At 38.8% G+C, this 25,784-nt stretch overlaps 1 protein-coding gene across 1 annotated transcript in view; it reads left to right on the forward strand.

Moving 5' to 3' along the window:
- LOC136872268 (phospholipid-transporting ATPase ABCA3) overlaps positions 1–25,784 on the forward strand; it is a 341,741-nt gene that overhangs the window by 61,652 nt on the left and 254,305 nt on the right. The window contains exon 7 of the mRNA XM_067146089.2: positions 15,437–15,601. Within this exon, the coding sequence (XP_067002190.2) occupies positions 15,437–15,601 (165 nt within the window). The remainder of the gene's footprint in view (positions 1–15,436; positions 15,602–25,784) is intronic.

Here is a 25,784-nt window from a genome sequence, read left to right on the forward strand (position 1 = left end):
ATAGTTTCCATGGAAAATTCCTTTCTGTGGAGTGGTATACATAATGTATAAAGAGTAAATATCTATATACTATGAGTTGTTTAAAAATTGTGGTATTTTTACCTAAATTTCTTGAAACAGAATTCTAGATGTGGTGGGTTTTTTTTTAAAGATTTCGGACAACTTGCAGTGCATGTTTTTGTTACAAAACTTATATTATTCAGAGGTTATCACTTATTGTATTTCTGCATTAACTTCCCGTCAATCTTCTTCATCTGTTGTTTACTACTAAAGTGTCCTTTGACAATGATCGCTTAATCCACATTTGCACATGGGATCCACAAACACTTCAAGGCAGTTTTTCCTGTCTAGCAACATGCTACAATATTTATCATGTCAGAAGCAAGAAACATTACATTAAAGAGACAATAATACATATATACACATACTTAAAAAAATAAAAAATAAATTAAAAAATGCACAAAAACTATACTGTGTGGTCACAGGATTAGACTACAGGACCAAAAGCTGGCCACTTCAAGTGCATTTGGTGTTGACTTGAGCAGGTCTTCCACTGTACAACAAGCTGGGCATGTACCACATTGCAATGAGTAGAGCCCGGATTTCCATACAAATGCATGTTCCTAAATAAGCTTCTTACACTTTTGAAACTTTGCAAATATTTGTTTTATGACTAATCAATTCCGAACAACCATACTTTTTCCGTGCATGTTTGCATGTTTCGGCCTTTTTGGGAGAAAATTCATGCATAATGCATATTTTGACAATTTGGATTTAATAGCGAATAATTGGACATTTATATTGGATTATATGACTTTTCTTCTGACTTTGATGCATATATTATGTTAACGTTTCAGACTTTGATGCATATATTATGTTAACTTGCATGATAGTGCCTTTTTTTTTTGACATGGGTTTGCAGAATTTGGGACCGTACATCCAAATTATTTGTATATTATTGAGAGAGAAGGAAAATACCAGCGGTGGGGCAGGCGCTGCCGCAGAGAACTGCTATTTTAATATACGATCGTTGTTCCTGCTTGCTGACGTCCATTTTGTAACGTTCGCACTCACACACTGAACTTGGGGGCATACTTAGACCCACAATGTTGTTTACGTACACAATCTAGTGGCATCTTACGCAAGTACGTACCGTACGTTTCCAAATGCATAGGTATCTTAGATTTTACGTGTTGTCTCCTGTTCGCAAGAAAAAAAACAGTTGCCATGACTTATAACTCGACCTACGTATTTTTGAATGAACTGCATTTACTAATTTCATGGCCATCTCTCTTGTCCTGTTCTGTTCTGAAAGTTGTTTTTCAAACTTCCTTGTTGTTTAGGAAAATGTTAGGTGACTTGTCCTGTATATTCTCCTTTAAAGTCTTCTGGACTTTTTGCATGGTTAAGGGCTTGTCTGATTCTCGATCCACTAGCTTGCTTCACTGATCTTTCTTTATGATGCATATGTTTTCCAGGCAAGCAGTGCTTGTCCATTATATCTTTTCTTGTATAATCAAGATGGCATTCACAGTGTTTGCACTTCAGCAATGACACCTCGGGTCCATCCTCTGTTTGGTTATCAGCTAACTTGCCAGTGTGTTAGATGAAGCAGCAGCTCCTTAAGATCTAATGAGTGCCTCATTAGATCTTAAGGAGCATCACGGAGCATCACGGCAAGCAAGAATTAAAGAGTGGTAGGCAAGAAGTCAGCATGTAAATGACTAAATGATGCTAAATGAAAATTTCTTTCCTGTTCACACAGCAGATTGGGTAACTTGGAAGTCAGGAGGTGGTGGCAGTGGTGATTGTTTTAAGAGGAAGTTCAACTGGGCAGTCATCCTCTAACACTAACCAGAAGGGAAGAAATGGAAGGGATCCGACACTTTGAAAAATGAAGGTACCGGCCAGAGAAAGACGAGAGCATGAAGGGCATGAAAATGAAAGAATCTCTAGGCCCAGAATGCTCTAATACAGTTGGAATCTGAAAAGAACAAGAGTTTACCATGGGAGGTTGGATAGGAGAGGTGAAAGTGAGGAGCCTGGCACAAGTGGAAGCAATGGCATGACTCTGCTAAGGGCCCCATGGTTGCCAACTCATGCTCCCACGTTGAGAGCCCCCGGGGCCTCTTTTAGTCGCCTCTTACAACAGGCAGGTAATACCGTTGATATTCTACCACCCCCACCCACAGGGGGACTTGGAAGTCACTCAACAGACTGCGTTCGGGTGTTATGAGATGCAAGTCAAGCCTGAAGAAGTGTGGCATCTGTGTAAATTCCAGTTCATGTGAATGTGGAGAAGAATGGACTATAGCACACTTATTGCTAGAGCCCGGATTTCCATGCACTATCAAATCTCAAAATATGCATGCATTCATGCACTATCAAATGATGGAACATGCACGATAAACTGGAAAATATGCACTATCAAAATTCAGTTCAGCATTGTTATATTTTCACTTCCTTTTCAAACATTGTACAACTAATTTCTTCACATATTCTTCATTCAAGTTCATTCGTTTATCTGACAGAACATTCCTGAGCACAGAAAATGATCTCTCTACATCACAAAAAGTTGTGAATAACTGTAGATAGGATGGGCACCTACTCTGGATACTAGAGGCGTGCATTATTTGAACGTGGGACGGGGAAGATATACTTTGCTACATAAGCAATCCCCAATATACATGAGTGGTACGTGTAATCTAAAATGCCCAATTTTACTCCAATTCTTTCAGCGGAGGTGATGGGCAACGCTCTCAAGACCGATTCTCGTATGTTGCAAGCTGTGCGACGTTCCAGTTACGAGTGTAAGCTTGATAGTTATCGTCAGCAGTTCTCATATAGAATCGTGTGTGACGATAAATTTTGATATACTAACAATTTGTTGGTTATTTTGATCCACCTTTTCAATACAAATTGTATTGAAATTGTATACAAATTGTATTTGTATTGAAAAGGTGGATCAAAATAACCAACAAATTGTTAGTATATCATAGCATAGTTCAATACGGGTCTAATAATGAGATTAGTTACATGTAACGATAAATTTTGTCAAAGGCCTAGGAAAGCGCTGCATTTTGAACTATGAGCTCCTCAATAGAATTAACGAAAGTGAAGACAGAATGCCAGTATCTTAAACTGTTTACGAGTTATTTCAGGTGGACTTCTTAGCTGCAAAACCCTTATAATATGTTAATAACTGTTATTAGGATGTAAACCTACCTGGACGCCTCGCAATCGTTGTCGACATGGTAGCTTCCTGTGATGCAGGCCGGGCCGGAGGTGTTCTGTGACTATTCCTCTTCATTTATATTATGTGGTTTTAAGTGTCAGATCATCCTAGAAGTATTTCTGTCGACGTATTTTACTTCTTTTGAATAAACAACACAGCGGGCTGTACTACGTGGCATCTCTTCAAAATAATCGACATCCACGACTTACGTTGCATTTCGGACATCGTCTTTAAGTTGTCGCGTGCAACTAGACACAATTACACATTGCACTGTCATATACCGAAGCACCTAATTGTTGTTATTATTATTATTATTATTATTATTATTATTATTATTAACAAATACATCGCAAATGGGAAATATCCTGGTGGCAATGGTCACTTACAGTAGTGTAATAATAACCAGCATACTGACGTGAGCAAGTTTTCCTTCCTGAACAGGACCATAAGGGATTGGAATAAATTACCTGCAGCAGTATTTGATAGATACTCTTCTGGTATCAAATTGTTTAAGAAGATGATTAGTGCTAGTGTAAAGTAAAAAGTAAAAGCTGTAAACGACGGACACTGAATTGGTGATTTTCTGCTGGATTTAGTGTGTTAAACTAGTAGTGTTTCTTCTAATGTTTTCTCGCCATGGAACTGCTTGTTGTACTCTTGTTGTTGGGTAGTTATGTTTTAACTTTAATATCACTTGTAGTGTTAAACTAGTAGTAATTTCAACCTATAGTATTGTAAACCATAATGTTAAGTAATGGGAATACGTAATTTGTGTGTGAATTTGTGTATAACGATGCTGGATTTTGAAAGTTAAACTTCTCGTCATATTTTCTTTTGTTGTTGTTGTTGTTGTCGTTATAGTTGTAGGGTAATGATGGTTTAACTTCACTTTATTATCACTTGTAATGTTAAGCTAGTAGAAAGCTCAACCTATCGTATTGTAAGCGGTTGTGTTAAGCACTGGACATACTGAATTTGTGTATGATGATGCTGGATTTAGAATGTTAAATTAGTAGTACTTCTTGTAATATTTCCTTTCCATGGAATTGCTTGTTGTACTCTTGTTGTTGCTGTTGTTGGGTAATTATGCTATTCGACAGGTTGGCTTCTTGTGATGCAGAGCGGGCCGGATGTATTCTGTGACGATTCCTTTTTGTTTTTTGCTATTTGTTTTACGTCGCATTACACAGATATGTCTTATGGCGACGATGGGACAGGAAAGGCCTAGGAATAGGAAAGAAGCGTCCGTGGCCTTAGTTAAGGTACAGCCCCAGCATTTGCCTAGTGTGAAAATGGGAAACCACGGAAAACCATCTTCAAGGCTGCCGACAGTGGGGTTCGAACCCACTATCTCCCGAATATTGGATACTGGCTGCACTTAAGCGACTGCAGCTATCGAGCTGGGTTGGTAGATGCAGAGTGGGTTGTTGTCCCATAAGCTCTGTACACTGACCGGCCAACCGAGCAGAGGAAAGGTGGCTACGGCTTTACGCCTCTACGCCTCTGCATTCGGGAGACAGGCCTGGGGCACAGTGCTGCCACCTATCGCCTGGCCCCACCCGTCAGGTGTTCTGAGAATGGTTTTCCGTGGTTTTCCATTCTCCTGCACTAAAGCGAATGCCGGGACAGTTCGTAGTATAGGCCATGGCCGCCCACCCCGCTCACCTTCTCCGCACATCTCCTTCACCGTAACAAATCTCCCGGCCTGAGAGACGGCCTAACCATCTAAGAGGCCCACCTCCCCCTTCAGGGGAGGAATGAAAACAGTAGTAGTAGTAGTAGTAGTAGAGCTCGGTGTGACGATTCCTCTTCATTGATATAATGCGTTAGTAAGTGCCGGATCATCCCAGAAGTATTTCTGCTGACGTATTTTACTTCTTTTGAACAACCAACAGACATCCACGACTTACGTTGCGTTTCGGACATCGTCTTCAAGTTGTCGCGTACAACTAGACACAATTTCACATTGCACCGTCATATATCGAAGTACCTCATTTTGACGCGAATATTCTATAACATTGTAAGGAATTATTTCCTTCGTCACCAAAATATCGGTAAACCTAAGCAATGGTCATATGTTATTGAATGTGGGGTCTGATAACGATGCACACCTACCTATTGAAAGAATTGGAGCAAACTCAACCATTTTAGACTACACATTCCACTCATGCGTAATGGTGGTTGCATATGCAGCAGGGCGTATCTTGCCTCGTCTCGAGTTCGAATAACGCACGCCTCTAGTATCCAGGTACGTGTACCTACAGTAGCTGTCAGGTTCTGTACTTGAACCACTCATTTGTGTACCTACCAGTGCATACAATGCCAGAATACTGTGTCAAAATAGACCCTTGTAGAAATGAACGCCCTAGTCACTTGTTGACAAGTATTTATGAAATGGAGAAGGTCCGTAGTTGGCTATTCACATACTCGGCACAAACAACATTCAGCTCCGACCTTACGACACGCTGCTCGCCGCGCAATGCAGGGACAGTGCTCTCGAGATCTCTCGAAATTTCTCGCAAGAAATAATGCCTGCGCTATTCTCGAGAAATCTCAAGACCTCGTCTCACACTGCCCATCACTACTCAGTTCATTCGAGTGTTGTAACAAACATGATCCACAACCAGAGAGCAGCATGACTACAATATTTCAGTGCACTATTATAAGCCCCAACAGAATAAGCTTTCATATTTGTTCTCTTGTGTTTTTCACACCTTTTAATACTCTCTTCTCAGAGAGTTTTCTCTCTGTACCTGCAGATATATGATGTAAAATTCCATTATGTTGGAAAAAATCGTATCTAGTGTTATCATATACCTGCTGAGTAGTTTTTATTCGTGTATTCAGTAGTACATTTTCACGCTTAATACGTTCTTTTTCCTCATCCCGTGCAGGAATGTCTTAATGAGGTGTTGCTGTAATTGTTTGATACAGGTAGTGTAACACAGTGTATGTGTCCATGGCAAACCCACCACAAAAGAAGCAGATGAAGTTCGTGTGCTAGCTTTTGTTGCTGTGAACCTGCACATTAGTTCACATAACAGTGCTGGAAACAGCGGATTGAGTCAAAGCAGTGTAATATGTACCCATGTATCAACACAAATATCACCCAAATCCTGTATTGCTTCATCAGGAATTACATGGAAATGACTTTCATATTAGACTGAATTCCTGCGAATGGGCATTGGCAGAGAATGCATTGCAGTTTGACCTGATTACCGATGAAATAGATTTCATAAAATCACAGGTCAGTGAATTTATGGAACATGTATTACTGGTCCGTGGACAATCCTTGTTGAATTTGACAGGTAGCGACAGCTACCTTGGAGTGTCAATATATTATTCAGAGTAGTTGACGATGAGCTCATCGGACTTCACTTCATTGAAGGCACTCAATCAGCTGGACAATACATCAAATTCCTACAAAACGATCTGCCAACTTTGGTGGAAATTTGAACAAGGATGTGATGATGGCATGATGGTTGCCCAGCACGCTCTGCAGTTAACACTAGGCATACCCCCGATAGAATGTTCAATAAGACTTTTCATAGGACATCGTGAGCATGTAAACTGGTCAGCCCATTCTTCTGATGTTATCCCCTTTTGACTCACTTTGTGGGGCAGGTTAAAGGAGGTAGTGTACCATGATATGTACAACTCCAAAAGGACATGAAACATAGCATAGTGGCTGCCTGTGGTAGGATTACATCAGAAGTGCTGCGCTGTGTTATCCATTTATTACGCGGCCAATTAAAAGTACGTGCAGATAATAATGGGAAATACTTTGAACATTTGAGTGATTGAATGTGTACAATTCTCTAACAAAGGTATTCCATACAGTACAGAATTTTTACAAGACAAAAAATAAAATTCATGGCATGATAAGCAAGGTATTTTTATATGGATTTAATACAATGGAAATCAGGACTTTGAATTTACAATAAACTGAGCAAGAAAAATGTTCATGAGGAATGCACTAACAAGATTTTGCCATACTACAGTACTTTCCAGGCTGCAGTAAAGGACAAGTTAAGCCAAAAAATACTGCAAATCTGTGGCAGAAGAGATCTCTACACTGAAAACAAACACAAAAATCCACCTCTGCCTATAACCTTGATGACTGATGTACCCAGAAAATATTTTGGGGAAGAGGAGGGGTGGTAGTGTTTGTAGGTATAGACTGTCTCGTATACTGCAGTGACTGCCAAATTTTTTATGTTATGACCTACACTTTAAGAAAGGCATGCCAGAGTTAACATATATCTACAATAAGTTGTCTAGTAAGAAAGAACATTGATAATAAAAATCACTAAAAAATTACTTTTTAAGGGTAGGAGTGGTTATCTCTATTGTCTAGGATGATCTCTGTATCTCGAACTGACCAAAGAGCCAAACCATTCAAGTGATCATTTGTTACATGGGTTTTGTAATCACTTTAAATTTATACAAGGTGTTAGAGGTATACGTGCAGATATTTTGCTAGTCGGTAAAGAAAAATACATCTCACAACACACGCTATGTATGTTTTACCTTATCCTATTAGTTTTCCTATAAATGAGCCAAATATTTCAGGACCTAATGTGTTTTGAATTGCCATAGCAAGAAACGTCAGTTATGTCATACTGTTCTCATGTCGTGTCGTGTTCAAGTACAGTAGCAGAGTATAGGGGTTGTTGGACCTGTTTGGTATCGTAGGCCAACTCATGTTGGTGTGCTCTATCCCTAGTCACAGGGGAAGAGGGGTGGCAGTGCACGTGCGAGACAAGGTCTTGCTGTACTCATAAACTGGTCTAGCTTTCGTGTTGATAATAATAATGTTATTAGGTTTTATGCCCCACTAACTACTTTTACGGTTTTCGGAGACATCAAGATGCCAGAATGTTGTCCCACATAACTTCTTTTACATGCCACTAAATCTACTGATGTGAGGTTGACCTATTTGAGCACCTTCAAATATCACCTGACTGAGCCAGATCGAACATGCCAAGTTGTGATCAGAAGGCCAGTGTTCTACCATCCAGCTAATCAACCCGGCATTAGAGCATCCGTTTCACAATATTTAGGACATTATGCACCTGTTGAGATCCCTAGTCTAACCGAGCTCAATAGCTGCAGTAGCTTAAGTGCGGCCAGTATTTAGTATTCGGAAGATAGTGGGTTCGAACCCCACTGTTGGCAGCCCTGAAAAGGGTTTTCCGTAGTTTCCCCATTTTCACACCAGGCAAATGCTGGGACTGTACCTTAATTAAGGCCATGGCCGCTTCCTTCCCACTCCTAGCCCTTCCCTGGCCCATCGTCGCCATAAGACCTATTTGTGTCGGTGCAACGTAAAGCAAAAAAAAAAATCCATAGTTATAAACGTTAGTGTTTTCTAGGGAGAGTATTAATTATTAGTCAATTCTTCTTCTTACAAATGACTTTGCTTCATTGATTCATTCCAAAATGTATTCTTGTGTTTATTTTAAATGTAATATGTTTTAATCTCAAGACACTGTTAACTCTGCGTATACCCATCAGATGAGGAAATGATCTGACGCAGCTGTTATGCAAGCAGTCAGTGACGTTACACTCGGTGGTGGTGCGTGAACAAGTGAATGCGGCACTGGATGCAGGTTCCATGCTACCTGCCCCACCGTCATTTCTGGCAAGTTGTTCCTGCCTGTCCCACAGTCGTGGGACAGTTGTAGAGCTAACAACATCACTGTAGCCAATTGATTATATAACAGAAACATTTACATGTGCCGAATTAGCTGATTTTCATCCCTCAAAGCGTAGGTGGGAAGAAGGGTTTAAAAAACTTGTCGAAGAGGGACTGACTATAAGCACAAGCAGCTTGGCAAGACAAGTAGGTTCATCTAACTAGACTGCTCATGGTGCATTGCGTGAACAGTTATTGTACCCACAACACTACCGCCGAATTCAGCATCTCATTGAGCAAGTAGCTGCATGGTTTGGGTTGCATAGGTATCAGTTTGCATTTGGGAGATAGAGGATTCGAACCCCACTTTCGACAGCCCTGAGGATGGTTTTCCGTGGTTTCCCACTTTCACACCACGCAAATGAAGGACATGGTTGTTTCTTTGCCATTCCTAGTCCTTTCCTATCCATTGTCGCAGTAAGACCTGTCTGTGTCAGTGCGACGTAAAGCAAATTAAAGAAAAAAAATTGAACATTTCCATGAAGCAGATTACCTACCAAGAGCTGAATTCTATATCAGGTTCTTGCAGCATTGCGAATGTAATGTAGATGTTCCGCACAGTGTGTTGGTGAGGCATCCTTTACCAGGGAGAGTATAATTAATTTTCACAATGCCCATACATGAGCAGAAAACAACCCTCATGCCATTCACCAAGGTCATTTCTAGCACAGATTTTCTAAAAGTATTAAGGCTGTAACTTCAGAAGGTCAGCTTCTTTGGACCATTGGAACTGCCTGCACGACTGACTGGCTCTAGTTATCTCCATTTTCTGCAGTCTTCTCTGCCAGAGCCTCTGGACGACATTCCAGTACAGGTACGTTGTTCGGTATAGTCCCGTCAGCTGGCAATTTAGTTCCTCTGATTTAAATCCACTAGATTTTTATTTCTAGGGACACCTCAAAGATGTGGTTTATCAAGTGCAAATGCCGATGAAGTAACTCTAAGACAAAGTATTTGGGATGCCGTCGTAACTTCGAAAGCTGATGAGGTGGTGGGGGAGGGCTTTTTGGTGTCACCACATGGAAGTCTGTCATCGAGTTAACGGACGACATTTCGAGGATTTCCTATTAAGGAACAGAACAGTAACTTTGGATATTCAAGTACATGTTTCAATAATTTTCGAGTCCTGTTCAGAGTTATGATTAATAATTTAGAGTTGTTGATAGTTCGCTATTTTCTTTTTCGTGTATACTGACAAATTAAGAGCTACAAAGTTTTAGTATGACGGTTAACTTTTATTTTAATAATAATAATATATTTGTGTACGTCCCACTAACTTCTTTTTATGGTTCTCGGAGACTCCGAGGCACCAGAAATTTTGTCCCGTGTGTATTCTGTAACGTTCCAGTAAGTCTACTGATACGAAACTGACTTATTTGAGCAGGTTAAAATATCACCAGACTGAGCCAGGATGAAGCCTACCAAGTAAGGACCAGCAAGCCAATGCTATAACCGTCTCAACCACTCAGCCCATAAACTTTTATTTTGATACGGTTAACCCCTTCGGTGGCGGTTTTTGGCAGACCTCCTGTGCCAGAAAAGTGAAGTTTTTTCAGAGGAATTTACTTATTTTTAGGAAGCAAGGAATGAGTAACAATTATTAAGGGAACACATTCATATATTATTCAAGGTTAATAAAAACTTACTTTACACTCTATTTACACTTTTTAGAGTAGGCCTGTGATATAGTTTCATAAAATATTGGTGTTTTGAGTAGGGCCTATACTGTCCTGTGAGCAATGCATTTTTATTTCAGGCTTTTGTATTATTCCCATCAGCAATACTAACGCAATAAATTGCCAAATTTTGTAAGAGCTTCTTTTTTTCCAAAACTGTACCCTGCCATGCGGAGATTTATTTACAAGGTTTTCAATGCACTTTTAGCAGAGGGCCAACAAATTTTTTTCGGTCACTGTCAAATTTACAACTTCATCTGTTAGAATCAGTTCAAAACAGTCAATCGCACTCACCTCTGGTAATAAGCTAAGCCTCACACCAGGATTTCCCGTAAATGGAATAATATTAGGTCGCACACTATCCCCAGGCTTACACTTTTTCCAAACGAATGTATATTCAACATCTACCATCACCTTAGCATCTGATGTAATATCTTCTTCACTTTCACTAGAATTACTAGGGTCATCATCTGAAGAATCAATAGAATCATTATAGCTACTATCAGAAATACTAATGTTACTTAGTGATTCATCTTTGATGTAGGTCCTTATTTTGTCTTCAGACAAACCTCTCTTCCGTTTCGCGCTCGCCATTTCTGTTTACCTCGTCAGCTGGCCAGAGGTTGTGTATGTAAAGTAGAGAAGATAAGGCATATTTTAAGCCAGACGCTACGTGAATACAGCTGGAAATCCTCCCGCCATCTGTTGAGAATACTTGAAAACATTTTCCCAAATGATTAGAGTACCCGAGAAATTATTGGGCAATCGTGAAATGAACACTGCTGCTAAACGAGAATTTCTCGGGCGGTGACGTTATGGGCAGGCGTGCGCCACCCGAGAATTTCTTGGGCGTGCCACTGAAGAGGTCAATAAGCACTGCAAATGCAGCAATAAGTTATAATGCTTTACTTTACCATTATAAATGTTCTTTTTGTTTGGAAGGACAAACTGTAGGTACGTTAATTTATGTAGTTTAATAACATGTACATTATCCGTTTGAAACAAAGCGTTCGATGTGCTTTGATAATTTACTTTCTATACTACTAATTCGGATATCCTATGCCATGCATTATTTCCGTGACGCAAGGAACATTGTTTACATATATGGCAGCATGATTTTACCTTGTTCACTCTCCCTTTATGCAATGCAAAACGGGGAAAGTAGCATACTTCATGTTCTGGGGTGCCCATCCTAACTCTATGCTCGAATAATTATACTACCGCACAATCTTACAAACCCCGCACCGACACAGATGGTCAGGCCATTTCCACACTCACTAGAGCATGGAGCTGATGACTACAAATATCCCAATCCCTTAAAGGATCTAACAGCAACGCAACCCACATTAACACTGGCTATTCGATGCATCTCCATTAACCGAGATCGATGACCAAGGGCGTCTGAAGATCTTGAAACAGAAACAAAATGCTAACAATTTATCCTGGACAGGCTGCCCATAAATAAATAAGACTGGTTTGGGAAGAATTTTATGTAACATATCATGAACCAGTACCACCACCCTTCAGCTGTTATCATGGGCAGGATATACATATAAAAAGCAAAGCTATCCTTTTACATCAAAGAGACGCATTAACTACTCTAAAAACATCATATCCCTTTGCTCACGAATGATACATATTTGATTAACACCCAACACATTTCTCGTTTGCTACAAGAAATATCTGCACGTATACCCCAACACCCTGTGTGTGTGTGTTTATATAATCAGTAGACTGTGTTGAAACAGGTAATGAAGCTGCAACCCATAACATGTCATGCACAAATGGATAATAAAGTAACTCATTACATACATCCAAAACTTCCAAAAGTGTTTGTTGCATCCAGTTGACCGTGATTACACTCGTATGCAGCCAACATTTGCAAGAAAAATAACTAAAAGTTTCATCTCTTCAGAATGGATTAAATGCGTATTATGTTATTGTAATGATGCAGATTTCATTTATTTATTTTATAGGAGTGAAATATGTTGAAATAATTCATTGTGCATTATACTTCCAATGACTAACGTCAAGGTGGTTTACCATGTATTCCACAACTTGTAATTAGGACTTGATCATTCATTCACCTTCTGTAAATTGTTTTATTTTTGGATGGCAAGATTAATTTCTTGTATGCCCCACTTCCTGGGCATTTGCCTGGCCCTGACATAAACAGTGAACTTTATAACATGTATTTAGGTTCCATTGTATTTCTTATCTTTGTATGTGTCATCGGTAAAATAAATCATATTGCATAGATCTGCTGAAATGGCAGAGTCAAATCCATCTATTATGTCTCCTCTGAACCAGGCAGTCTGTATAAGGGTTCATTGATCTGGCAGTCAAGATAAGAATTAAGTAAAAAAATCCACCTGATCGATACTTTTATTATTTAACCTTAGGCTAAATTTTATGTCATTAAAAATTGCAGTTCATGTTTCAATTGCTTGGCAATCATCATCAGCTGCTTATCTTAAAGCTTAGGCGAAAAAGCATAAAACATTTCATAATTAAAAATTTGTTGGTAAAGGACACTTAATGGTGAGGGAGGGTGGGGTGGGGGGTAGGCGGATATTAAAATTAGATATACAAATTAAAAAGCTATTTCTAAACTAAAACTTCCTAAAAGTCCTTCTATGGCACTACACTAGTTCTTCATTAGGTTCGACTGTGTTTCACTCAATGCTCGGTTCACTTGTCTTGATTATATGTTGTCCTTCATTTTTCTAGATCATTCTTATTGTCCGCTAGAAGAATTTATGCTGACTATGGTCGAAATTGTTCAGTTTTCATTTAGACGGATAGTTTGAAGTACGACCTCTATTCAATTGTTCGTTCGTTGTGTAAATTTATTCTCAATCTTTTGAAAGATAAGTAATAAGAGATAAGTAATCAATTTGTTCAATTTGATAATCTGTTGTCATTTCAAATTTTATCCCGTTTAACCCATATACCAGATGTCATAAAAAAAAAAAAACTCCAAAATCCATAATTTCTTTTGAAAGATTTAGAATAAATTTACACAACGAACGAACAATTGAATAGGGGTCGTACTTCAAACTATCCGTCTAAATGAAAACTGAACAAATTCAAGCATAGTCAGCATAAATTCTTCTAGCGGACAATAAGAATGATCGAGAAAAATGAAGGACAACATATAATCAAGACAAGTGAACTGAGCATTGAGTGAAACACAGTCGAACCTAATGAAGAACTAGTGTAGTGCCATAGAAGGACTTTTAGGAAGTTTTAGTTTAGAAATAGCTTTTTAATTTGTATATCTAATTTTTATATCCCCCTTCCCCCCCCCCCCCCCTCTCACCATTAAGCGTCCTTTACCAACAAATCTTAATTATGAAATGTTTTATGCTTTTTTGCCTAAGCTTTAAGATAAGCAGCTGATGATGATTGCCAAGCAATTGAAACATGAACTGCAATTTTTAATGACATAAAATTTAGCCTAAGGTTAAATAATAAAAGTATCGATCAGGTGGAAAAAAAAATATTTTTTTTACTTAATTCTTATCTTGATTGCAATATCGATACGGAATGAAGTGGATAGTATGTAATAATAATGATCTGGCAGTGACGATACAAAGATAGTTGTCCCGAAGTAGAGATCTAAGATGAGATTTATTTTCTTATTTTGAAAAACAGCTGCTCCCACCGGTATGTTAAACACATTGTCATGAACATAGCAGTACCTTCCAAAAGAATCTTTAAATAGTTGGAATACCTTTCCATGGCTAAGCAACCAGACTTCAGTAAAATACAGAATACCACTATTTTCACTGCCCAGCTGGCAAAAAAATGCCAGAGATTTGATCTTTAGAGCAAATGAAAATAATAGTACTTGCAAGAACTTTAACTCCCACACAAAGAACAGCATTGTGTACAGGTTTTTCTGATAAACTGTGTAATGAATTGTGAAAATAGAGTCCTGCCTTTGCCACTTTCATTTTCACGTGCCCAGCAAACCCCATTTTCTGTCTCTTTGTGTAAGGAGTCCAATAATTTTCCTACTAATGACATCCTGGACACATTTCACAATGTCCTCCCTAGTAACTTCATGGGAACAAGATTTAGCAGATTCTCTGTCAGTTTCAAATTTTCATCCAGAGTAGGGGGATTTTGCAGTGAACTTGTCAACAATATCCACAAGAAAGAAATTTAAATTATGTTGTTTCTTTTGCAGGTGTAATTCTGCAACCATATGTTTTCTCTTTCAGGTAGTTTATAAATTTTTTACTCAAAGTTGGTTTCAGCAGATTGAAGAGCTTAACAGTTATAAATAAACTGAATAAAAACTGAAGAGACGGCTTCAGAAACTTAAAAAAAAGAAAATTGCTTAAGTGAGACACCTCGTAAGAATTTCAATTCAGCTTGTAACGGTTCTCTTGCACAAAAATCACAACCTCTGCTGTTGGTGAGATATTCGGGAGAGAGAAATGGGATTGCTGATAAATACTCGATGAAAAAACTCACTGCTGCAAAAGACACGTGAAGACCCAGCAACTAATGATACCATCTGGTTGGTGATGCACATGCCTGCATCACACACAGTTCATCATACTGGGAAAAGAAAGAAATCAAATGCGGGGGGATGTGTTACTCTTCAGACCAAACATTAGACACACTCCTGGCATTTCTGTTAAGACCTCCAGTATAGTAGTATGAGATGTTAACCACATTGCATTGTTTAGTGGAGCAGCAGCAGCAATAACTATTTCCTTCACCCTGTTATTCTTGTAAAAGTACTTTTTTTTTTTCTTTTCAGTTTTGTGAATTTATGAATTTTTGTCCTATTAATCTGTTTTCTCGTTTCAGCTGCACTGGCTATGATGATTGGTTTAGTACTGTGGATTGTATCCTTGATATTTGGATACTTATTGTCCAAAAAGTGGTCCCTTTTAATGAAAATGCTGGTGTTGATGTTACCTAATGTAGCTCTGAATTATGGAATCAGTATCATTACACATTATGAAATGAATGGTAAGTATGCAAGTTACATTCTCAGACTGTTGATTTTGTTATTCACTTGGCTGTTAAATTATACTTCACATCTTCCCACCTTTTTCATCCCATTGTTCTGCATTTCCTAAAAGTGTTAATGGTAGGCACAAACATGAGATAAGTAATCATTTTGTTCAATTTGATAATGTGTTGTCATTTCATATTTTATCCCGTTTAACCCATATACCAGATGTCATAAAAAACAAAACTCCAAAATCCATAATTTCTGTTTTAAAAAGAAATAAGACAAAAGAAGTAACTCGATCATTCAACAGCGTTACAAGTCCAGATAGTTGAAGGTTAAAATACTATTTGACTTATTTCTATATGAAGCATTGAGAAACATATTGTAATGTCAGGCCAGGCAGTAACAAATGAACTTGGTGCTGTTAGAATGGTAAATATGGTAAACTTTTCTCGTGAGAAAATGACAGCTCAAGATTTGAGAAATAGGAAGGCTTATTAAAAAAAATGAAATGAACTAAAATTCCTTCCATCGAAAGAGAACATAGGTACAAACCTTTAATATCGCTCCGCAAGATCCACGTGGTCTTTTTTATGCAAATATGAACATGTAAATTCATCTCTTTTGCCTGAGATGATAAAAACACATTATCACTGATATGAAATAATTTGCCATGAAAATTAGCAAGTAGGTCTACTTACGTGACAGGTATTTCATTAATATGAACTTGCGGTAGGATCAGTTTCCTGTAGATCAGAAGATTCGTTGTCTCTTGCATCACTAGAAACCTCTCCTAAATTACAAATTTTTCACACTCCATGTCTAAAACACTTCTCACGCGGTCTCTTTTTACTCGGATAGTAGTAACACGACTGGTGGTAAATGCTTTTCGTGCAATGTAAACACTTGAAACACACACTGGCGCATTTGGATATTAGTTTTGCGATACAGTGAAACCTTGTTAATTCAAAGTCTTTGGAACGCAGAAATCTGACTTTGAATTACGTGATTTGGAATTAATTGCCAACTTGTAATTAAAAAATGCCAACCCTCGCCGCGTACAAAATATTCTAATACCCATTAATTTAAGCAATTAACGTTGATTCATAGAATAAAACTTTCACGTGCCATGAAAAAACTATTTCCAAAATGTATCCAACAAGGTGCATCTACTCAAATAATGCACTTGGATAATTCACTGGCAAACATAACCTCATGCAACGAAAGAAAAAGAATTATTCAAAGGCGAGGAGACATCTATGCTGGCTTCCTTATGCAAGTGCTTTATTCATTGGATCACTGTACTGTATGCGTTTTAGATGCCTTGTACTTGCACGGAAAGTATTTGATGCTCTTAAAACACCGTGGTTTATCAAAGTTTCCTATAACGAGGGGAGGAAGTAGGAAGTTGCTTCTTCTTCTTTGTATTTGATGGACTTCGCTCATGCATTACGTCCAGCTACCAACCTTATATATAATAAAAGGCAAGTTTCGTGAAGAAATAAGGTTGGGACAAGTTTATGAGTGGATTAAGTGTGTAGGATATGTCTCTCTTGCTTTCTTTTGCATCGCACTACAGTACAGTGACTCTCATTATACAATTTCCCACCATGGTACTACTCAAGTTATCTCGTAATGCTAATCCTTGCCGCTTAACAAAGTATTCTAAAACCCATTAATGCAGGCAATGACCTTGATTCACAGTTTAAATCTTTCAAATACCATGGAAGAAAAAAAAAAAAAATCCGAAACATATCCAACAAGTTGCATTTACATTCAAATAATGCACTTGGAAAAATCTGCGACAAATATGACCTTAAGGACTGGGAGAAGAAAAAACGCGATTCAAGGACGAGGGCAAATTATGCTGGCTCCCCTTCTAGCAAGTGCTTTACTTTTTGGTTTACTATACTGTTTGCAGTTATAGATGCCTTGTACTTGCACGGAAAGTGTCAGACACCCTTAAAACATCGTGGCTTATTGAAAATCCCTATGACGAAGGGAGGAAATCTTTTGCTTCCATCTGCATTGCAACACGATACAGTAGCACAAGTCCGTTTGGGCTCAGTTATTTAAACAAAAGTAAAAAATGCAGTTTTATCAGCATTGACAATATTGTTCGGTGCGTACAGATTGATTATAATTATGAACCATGCTTTCTCGCCAACTGCCGGCACCGCCAGTTTTCTTGGGTTCTCCTTCTCCACATACTGCCTGCTACGTGATATTGTGGCGTTTTTTAAAATGCTGAATAGAAAAGAATTAAGATTTCACTCGAACTTAACTATGAAACACACATAGATGCACCGAAGTGAGTGAAAGTAGGGAAAGCTACCGCTGCACGTTCTGGAAGACTCATTCTATCATGATGCGGAGAAATTTTGAATTTAAATTACTCTGTAAAATAATATTTTTTAAAAATGTAAAGGCAGTTTAGAATTAAGTCTGAATTATTTTCCGTTTAAATATGACATATATATGGGGACAGTTTTCTTCCATTTGCGGTTACACAAAGCATAACTGTACACTCAACATTGAAAACTAGGTGAGCCAGGAGCCTGTTGCCAAACTTGACGCAAATAAAACCTGCACCCCGATTTATGCCTCAAAATTTAATCATGAATACGCATGGATTATTTGTGTAAATGTTAATGTCATTCCACACCATCTCTCCACTGACAGCTGGCAACATACTGCTTAGTGTAGCAACTAATCTACTTATTCCCAAGTCTTTCCAGCCCAAAGTTTGCAACATTTTTGTCACACCATTATTTCGTTGGAAATCACCCAGGAAGAAATCCTGCTGCTTTTCGCTGGATCCTTCCCAATTCTCGTATCAAGGAATTCTGGTGTGGACACCATGCACTGGAACCATACTCTAATTGGGGTCTTACCCGATACTTATACGCCCTGTCTTTTACATACTTCTTATAACACCTAAATATCCTCGTAACCATATGAAGAGATCTGTAACCTTTATTTACAACCTTGTGTCTTCAGATTGGACAAAAGCAGTAATTGCACCTATCTATAAATAAGGGAACAGGAAGGATTGCAACAACTATCGAGGTATCTCATTGATTAGTATACCAGACAAAGTATTCACTGGCATCTTGCAAGGGAGGGTGCGATGAGTCGTTGAGAGGAAGTTGGATGAAAACCAGTGTGGTTTCAGACCACAGAGAGGCTGTCAGGATCAGATTTTCAGTATGCCCCAGGTAATTGAAAAATGCTACGAGAGGCATAGGCAGTTGTTTGTTCCCCTAGATCTAGAGAAAGCATGTGACAGGGTACCGAGGGAAAAGATGTTCGCTATACTGGGGGACTATGGAATTAAAGGTAGATTATTAAAATCAATCAAAGGCATTTATGTTGACAATTGGGCTTCAGTGAGAATTGATGGTAGAATGAGTTCTTGGTTCAGGGTACTTATAGGGTTTAGACAAGGCTGCAATCTTTCACCTTACCGGGCGAGTTGGCCGTGCGCGTAGAGGCGCGCGGCTGTGAGCTTGCATCCGGGAGATAGTAGGTTCGAATCCCACTATCGGCAGCCCTGAAAATGGTTTTCCGTGGTTTCCCATTTTCACACCAGGCAAATGCTGGGGCTGTACCTTAATTAAGGCCACGGCCGCTTCCTTCCAACTCCTAGGCCTTTCCTATCCCATCGTCGCCATAAGACCTATCTGTGTCGGTGCGACGTAAAGCTCGTAGCAAAAAAAAAAAAAATCTTTCACCTTTGCTGTTCGTAGTTTACATGGATCATCTGTTGAAAGATATAAAATGGCAGGGAGGGATTCAGTTAGGTGGAAATGTAGTAAGCAGTCTAGCCTATTCTGACGACTTGGTCTTAATGGCAGATTGTGCCGAAAGCCTGCAGTCTAATATCTTGGAACTTGAAGAGCTGCAATGAGTATGGTATGAAAATTAGTCTCTCAAAGACTAAATTGATGTCAGTAGGTAAGAAATTCAACAGAATTGAATGTCACATTGGTGATACAAAGCTAGAACAGGTAGATAATTTCAGGTATTTAGGTTGTGTGTTCTCCCAGGATGTTAATATAGTAAGTGAGATTGAATCAATGTGTGGTAAAGCTAGTGCAGTGAGCTCGTAGTTGTGATCAACAGTATTCTGTAAGAAGGAAGTCAGCTCCCAGACGAAACTATCTTTACATCGGTCTGTTTTCAGACCAACTTTGCTTTACGGGAGCGAAAGCTGGGTGGACTCAGCATATCTTATTCATAAGTTAGAATTAACAGACATGAAAGTAGCAAGAATGATTGCTGGTACAAACAAGTTGGAACAATGGCAGGAGGGTACTTGGAATGAGGAGATAAAGGCTAATTTGGGAATGAACTCAATGTTTGAAGCTGTACGCATAAACCGGCTTCGGTGGTGGGGTCATGTGAGGCGAATGGAAGAGGATAGGTTACCTAGGAGAAAAGTGGACTCTATTATGGAGGGTAAGAGAAGTGGAGGTAGACCAAGATGGCGATGGTTAGACTCGGTTTCTAACGATTTAAAGATAAGATGTATAGAACCAATCAACACTAGTTGCAAATAGAGGATTGTGGCGACATTTAGTAAATTCACAGAGGCTTGCAGACTGAACGCTGAAAGGCATAACAGTCTATAATGATAATGTATGTATGTTAATGTGATTACCCTATTGAAGATCTTTCTGCCAAGCTGAGTGGCTCAGACGGTTGAGGCGCTGGCCTTCTGACCCCAACCGGGCAGGTTCGATCCTGGCTCAGTCCGGTGAGGCAAGGAATGTTAAGGACAACACAAACACCCAGGCCAGGGATATTAATCATTTACAATTAAAAACTCCTACCCAGGGCTGCCGGGTGACAGGCGGACGCGTTGCCCGCAAAGTAGTTAGTGGGACTCGAAGAAAAATATTTATTATTATTATTATTATTATTATCATTATTATTATTATTATTATTATTAAGATCTTTCCTTTTATTAACACGTTCATGGCCGCTGACGACATGTGTATCATGACTCTACTTGTATGTAGTGCCGACGACACATGTTCCAAATATTAAAGCTCGTATTTCCACCAGTACCTCCTTAAACAAATGGACCTCTTATGCATTGTTAAGCTGTTGTTAAACACATGCTTAATCTGGGCATCAGATTAATCATTAGTTATCTCTCTAGCCATTACAATTAAACATACTTTTATACAATGTCAACAGAGAATAGAGAGATTGCAAGACCTTCTCAAAGAAAAAAATGCACCATCTCGTTGGCTCCCAAAATCTTCAGGTATATGTTTTGCTAGTAATGTGTGACTAAGTAGAATAGGCCTAGATCGCACAAGTGGTGCAATGTAATAAGGAGGGGTGGAACAGAGTATGTTCTACTGCATGAAGTGTCCAGTTCAGTCAGGCTTTCTGCCTTGAGTAATACTTCATGCAATTCAACAAAAGACAGAACTAATCGACACTCCAAACAATGCCATATCTGCCTGTGTTTGTTGCAACGCACTATTAGGGGCTATTTACTACGTATGTTGTTCAGGAATTGTTCATTCGGTGATAATGAGGATACTACAAAGCATTTTGGTGAGAAATGTTCAAAAACTTATTTATCTGTTGTACAAAAGTTATTGAATATTGTAATTGAACTAAACATTCTTTCCCTCATTCCACGTCATTACCAGTCATGCTGCATACGCTGTTCAAACGGCACTGGAGGCGAAAATAAAATTGGTTGTACTACTGATACACCATGTGCGTCATCGCTCTTATGCATAGAAATACTATTGAAATAATAATAATAATAATAATAAATGAAATGCGTTAGGACACAGAAATAAACTCCGTTAAACAAAAAAAACAAAAAAATGAAAATTATAGTACCATGGTAATGGTTACCGATATCTGAGCGGTCGCGAACTTGTTAACAGCTAGGTAATTACAGTGATCTCCATGGGCTACTATCACTCCATCAACATAGTAGAGGACTTTGCCTCGTGGTGAAACCAACCTGACTTTCAATCCCTTGTTTACCATCATTTCATCTCACAACTTCATTGAAGTCTTTTTGTAATCTCTCACAATCCTGTATATCATTTATACATACCATATTTACTCTTGTATTAGACCCCCCCCTGGCTTTTTCGAAAAAAGAATAAATCTCGCATACAAGACACCCAACGTAATTCGTCAGAGATGAACAATGATTCCCCTTTGAAGCGGGTACAAGCCTTACTGCAGTTCGATGACATCACTCAAATTTGTGAATAGTTTTGTCCGTACAACCTGTGCAATGAAAACACGTGTCAAAGTCATGCGGTACATCTGTATTTTGTAGTTAAGAAATGTCGCCCTCCTAGCATAGGGTTACTGCAGCTCTGATGGGGTCATACAAATAGGTGAATAGTTTTGTGTCCGACCAACGCAATTAAAGCACGTATCAGTGATGGTATATGTCTGTTTTTTGTAGTTAAGAATGTCTGCCACTGTAATGGTTAGCACAGTTAGCTGCCGTTCTCGGGGGCTTGAGTTCGATTCCTGGTAACTTATTGCCAGAGATTTAAGAATGGCAGGAAAGTTTATATGCGGTAAAAATGGTACATGCAGCTCCCCTCCATTGGGGGCTGCACCACCTCGGGATGAGGAAAAGAGTTTACTTTAGTTAAGAAATATTCACGATTGTTGCTATTAATATAGCAGGTGAGATCATTAACAAAGGAATCGTTTAATATCTTGTAACTCAGGCCAATGTAGCCTACGTAATCTTTGGGGAGAAGTAGGTTTAAAATGCGATAAAAACAATCCAATCATAACGTTTGTTTTACTCGCCAACATACCTAAATAATAATAATAATAATAATAATAATAATAATTGTAACTACTTTTACGATTTTTGGAGACGCCAAACAGAACATACTATGCATTAATAAAAATTAAAAAAAAGGCAACAACATACCGGGCGAGCTGGCCGTGCGTGTAGAGGCGCGCGGCTGTGAGCTTGCATCCGGGAGATAGTAGGTTCGAATCCCACTATCGGCAGCCCTGAAAATGGTTTTCCGAGGTTTCCCATTTTCACACCAGGCAAGTGCTGGGGCTGTACCTCAATTAAGGCCACGGCTGCTTCCTTCCAACTCCTAGGCCTTTCCTATCCCATCGTCGCCATAAGACCTATCTGTGTCAGTGCGATGTAAAGCCCCTAGCAAAAAAAAAAAAAAAAAGGCAACAAACATGCAAAATTAAACATTATGATGATAAAGCGCATTATCGCCACATCCTATAAGATTTCCTGTTCTTATTCTTTCCGTCGTGGAACTTCAACACCATCCGGGCACTTAGTAGCATACCTAACCTAAACAATGTGGTCTCTCTTATCTCAATTAAGTCTACAGTTGTTTAGGTAAATCCTGATGTGATAAATGTAGAGAGCAAGCATAAAATATACTCGAAAATAAAGGTCTGGCTTTCAATAGCCACAGTTATCCAAAGAATGCTTCCAGTCACTATGTATTACATTCTGAAGTACAAGTCATAACATACGCTATTTATCAGTTGGTGGGTTGGCACATTTTCTACAGCACAGCTCTTCAAAAGGGTTGGCTTCTGCTACACATACACCAACTGGGAATAACAGAGACCATCTCCAGAAACCATTTCCAAATAGATTCTCACTGTTTGGACTCTGTTGGTGGGAACGAAACATTTTTTAAGTTGCAAACAGATGGGATCTCGAATACTCGCGATTGCCGTGAAGATGACTTCATTTGGAGTGACTACACGCCAGTAGCAGGGAAGTTAGTGGCACAAGACGACGATAATTCAAATTAAAGCAATGATGACGTTTACTGTGTGGTAGGCTTAGCTGACAAGACACAAATGACTGCCATTTTGTTCTTTTGTATTAATATTGCATAATACGATACCCTTATCCGTTTTGTATATGGGTTAGAGTATGAAGTGCGATGAAACTTCGTAGCGAGTTTTTACGACCGAATACCCTTCCTGAAGTCAACCTCATCAGAAGTATTAATGAGATCAAACGAATGACATGATATAAGAGTAACTAAAACTGACTGTTTACTTTATATGTAGGCCTAAAAGTCATGTGTTCACCATTTATTCTTTTTAAATTTAGAAATACTGCCTTCCAACAAAAATAGCCAGTAAAACTCAGAATACAGTTTGTTAAAGAATAATGTTGAATGTTAACATGTCCAATTTATAGATCTTTATAGCCTAGGCATGTGTTCACTGCACAAAATTTGAGGTTATCACATTTTGGACCCCCTCTTACTTTTTTGGCTGTAAATGTGAAGAAAAAAAGGGGTCTATTACGCGAGTAAATACGGTATATACAGGTTGAAGCGTAACTTCACTGACAAACTTTCGGAGGTTGTTCAGGGATACCTTCTGAATATGTTGGTACCAGGGACCCATGATCTTCGGTGGATCATTGCAAAGTAATAATGTTATTACGATTTGTTGAGTTTGTTACCCCTATCATCTGTGTTTCTGTGAAAATACCTTCATATCAGTGAAAAAGCCTGTAATATGCAAATACCAAAGTGTACAACAGGAAGCACAGAGAAATGCAAAGTCTGCATTATGCAATAAACAAAATGTGCAACACAAAACATAGAGTATTGCAACAACCCTCAGGCGAAACTTGTACACTTTTGCCTCAGTGTTTTCAATCTGTTCCGTTACAGGTATTGTTCAAAATGTTGAGCATTATTTATTATTTTCAGTGCAATGCAGCTACAAAGCTAACTGAGCCAACAAACCAAACAAACATAATGCAGTTACTCTGTAACAAGCCACCAGAGACCATGGGGCCCTTATACCAATATACTCACAAGGTATCCTTGAACAACCTCTGAAAGTTTGTTGGAGTTTGACTTCAATCTGTATATATGAAAACATTAAGTTTCAATAATAATGCCTACAGAAAGTCCTCTTAATCGGTACAGTATCGGATAACGCTTCACCTGCTCAAATTCTCTAAGGCCTGTTTCCTAGAAATACACTATCTGGTTAAAAAGTATCCAGACACTCCTATGTATTGCAGAATTAAACCCTTGATGTCACGAGAGTCAGATTTAAAGTTAAAAACTTCATGATTGTTCCGTATTGAATAGAGAAATAAGATGATGTACAATATTATAGGGAAGGATCCACCTTTCAATACTCCGTAGTAAGTTGAACTAAAAAGTAGTTACAACCTGTTTATTGGGACCGGTTTCAACACATTTCAAGTGTCATCATCGGCCAATTAGCGAAGATCTTAAAACAACTAATATATTGAACACAGGCAAAAAATTAACATTGTATCATATTGTTGCAATTCAGTTAATGTTCAAAACACAATAATCACAGTCAAGAGAGTAAACAGAACATCACTATCTTGCGCCGAAAACAAATATAGTTGAAGTTCATAATCAGGTCAAGTATGCACTTATGTAAAGTCGTTGCTAGGCAGGTCTTGTAGGCATTTGTTTCTCCGGCCGAAGAGTAAAAGGTGATGTGAATGAAGTCTTAGGAAAACAGTGTAGGATTTAGTTTCGTCAAATTCAAAGTGGATATATAGGAGAGGGGGAGTTTTGTGTTGCCAGTAGCGAAGCGGTAACATCAGAATGGGTTGGTCAGAGGAGCTCAGTAACTTTGAATGTGGACTGGTCGTTGGATGTCTTCCCAGAGAATAACATGCAATGTAGATTTCTTAAAATCAGGTAGTTCGGGGTTACTGTCTATGGAAGTGAGCATTGTGTTCAGAGTTGGTGGTTCATTTCTAAAATAGAATTCATGAACAATGTGCTGTATTCCACCTCTGACAAAATTATCGTATTTAATGAGTCTGGAAATACTGTGAATTTGCTTTCTTCTTTCCCGCTTCTTGCTGGGACTCGAGTGGCTTTTTGCTGGCTTTCTTCCTGATTTTGAAGACGGAAGATCTCAAAATTCCTAAAGCCTTTGAAACTTTGTCTACTACCCAGCTTACACTTTGTGCTGGATGCTTCGTTTTCGAGTATGAAAATGTATTAACCCTTTCACACTCAGGTTATGGCGAGAAAGCTCACGGCGCCGATACATCTGCTCTGTCCTATTTAGGGATTTTGGTCATTTACATGGCTGTTAAATGGTAACAGTTGATCGTGACAGTAACTTAAAGCATTGAATTTGCGTTTTACTCTGCAGATATATCCACCAGCCCTG

This window comes from Anabrus simplex, chromosome 4, assembly GCF_040414725.1.
Source record: "Anabrus simplex isolate iqAnaSimp1 chromosome 4, ASM4041472v1, whole genome shotgun sequence".
Classification (NCBI taxonomy): domain Eukaryota; kingdom Metazoa; phylum Arthropoda; class Insecta; order Orthoptera; family Tettigoniidae; genus Anabrus; species Anabrus simplex.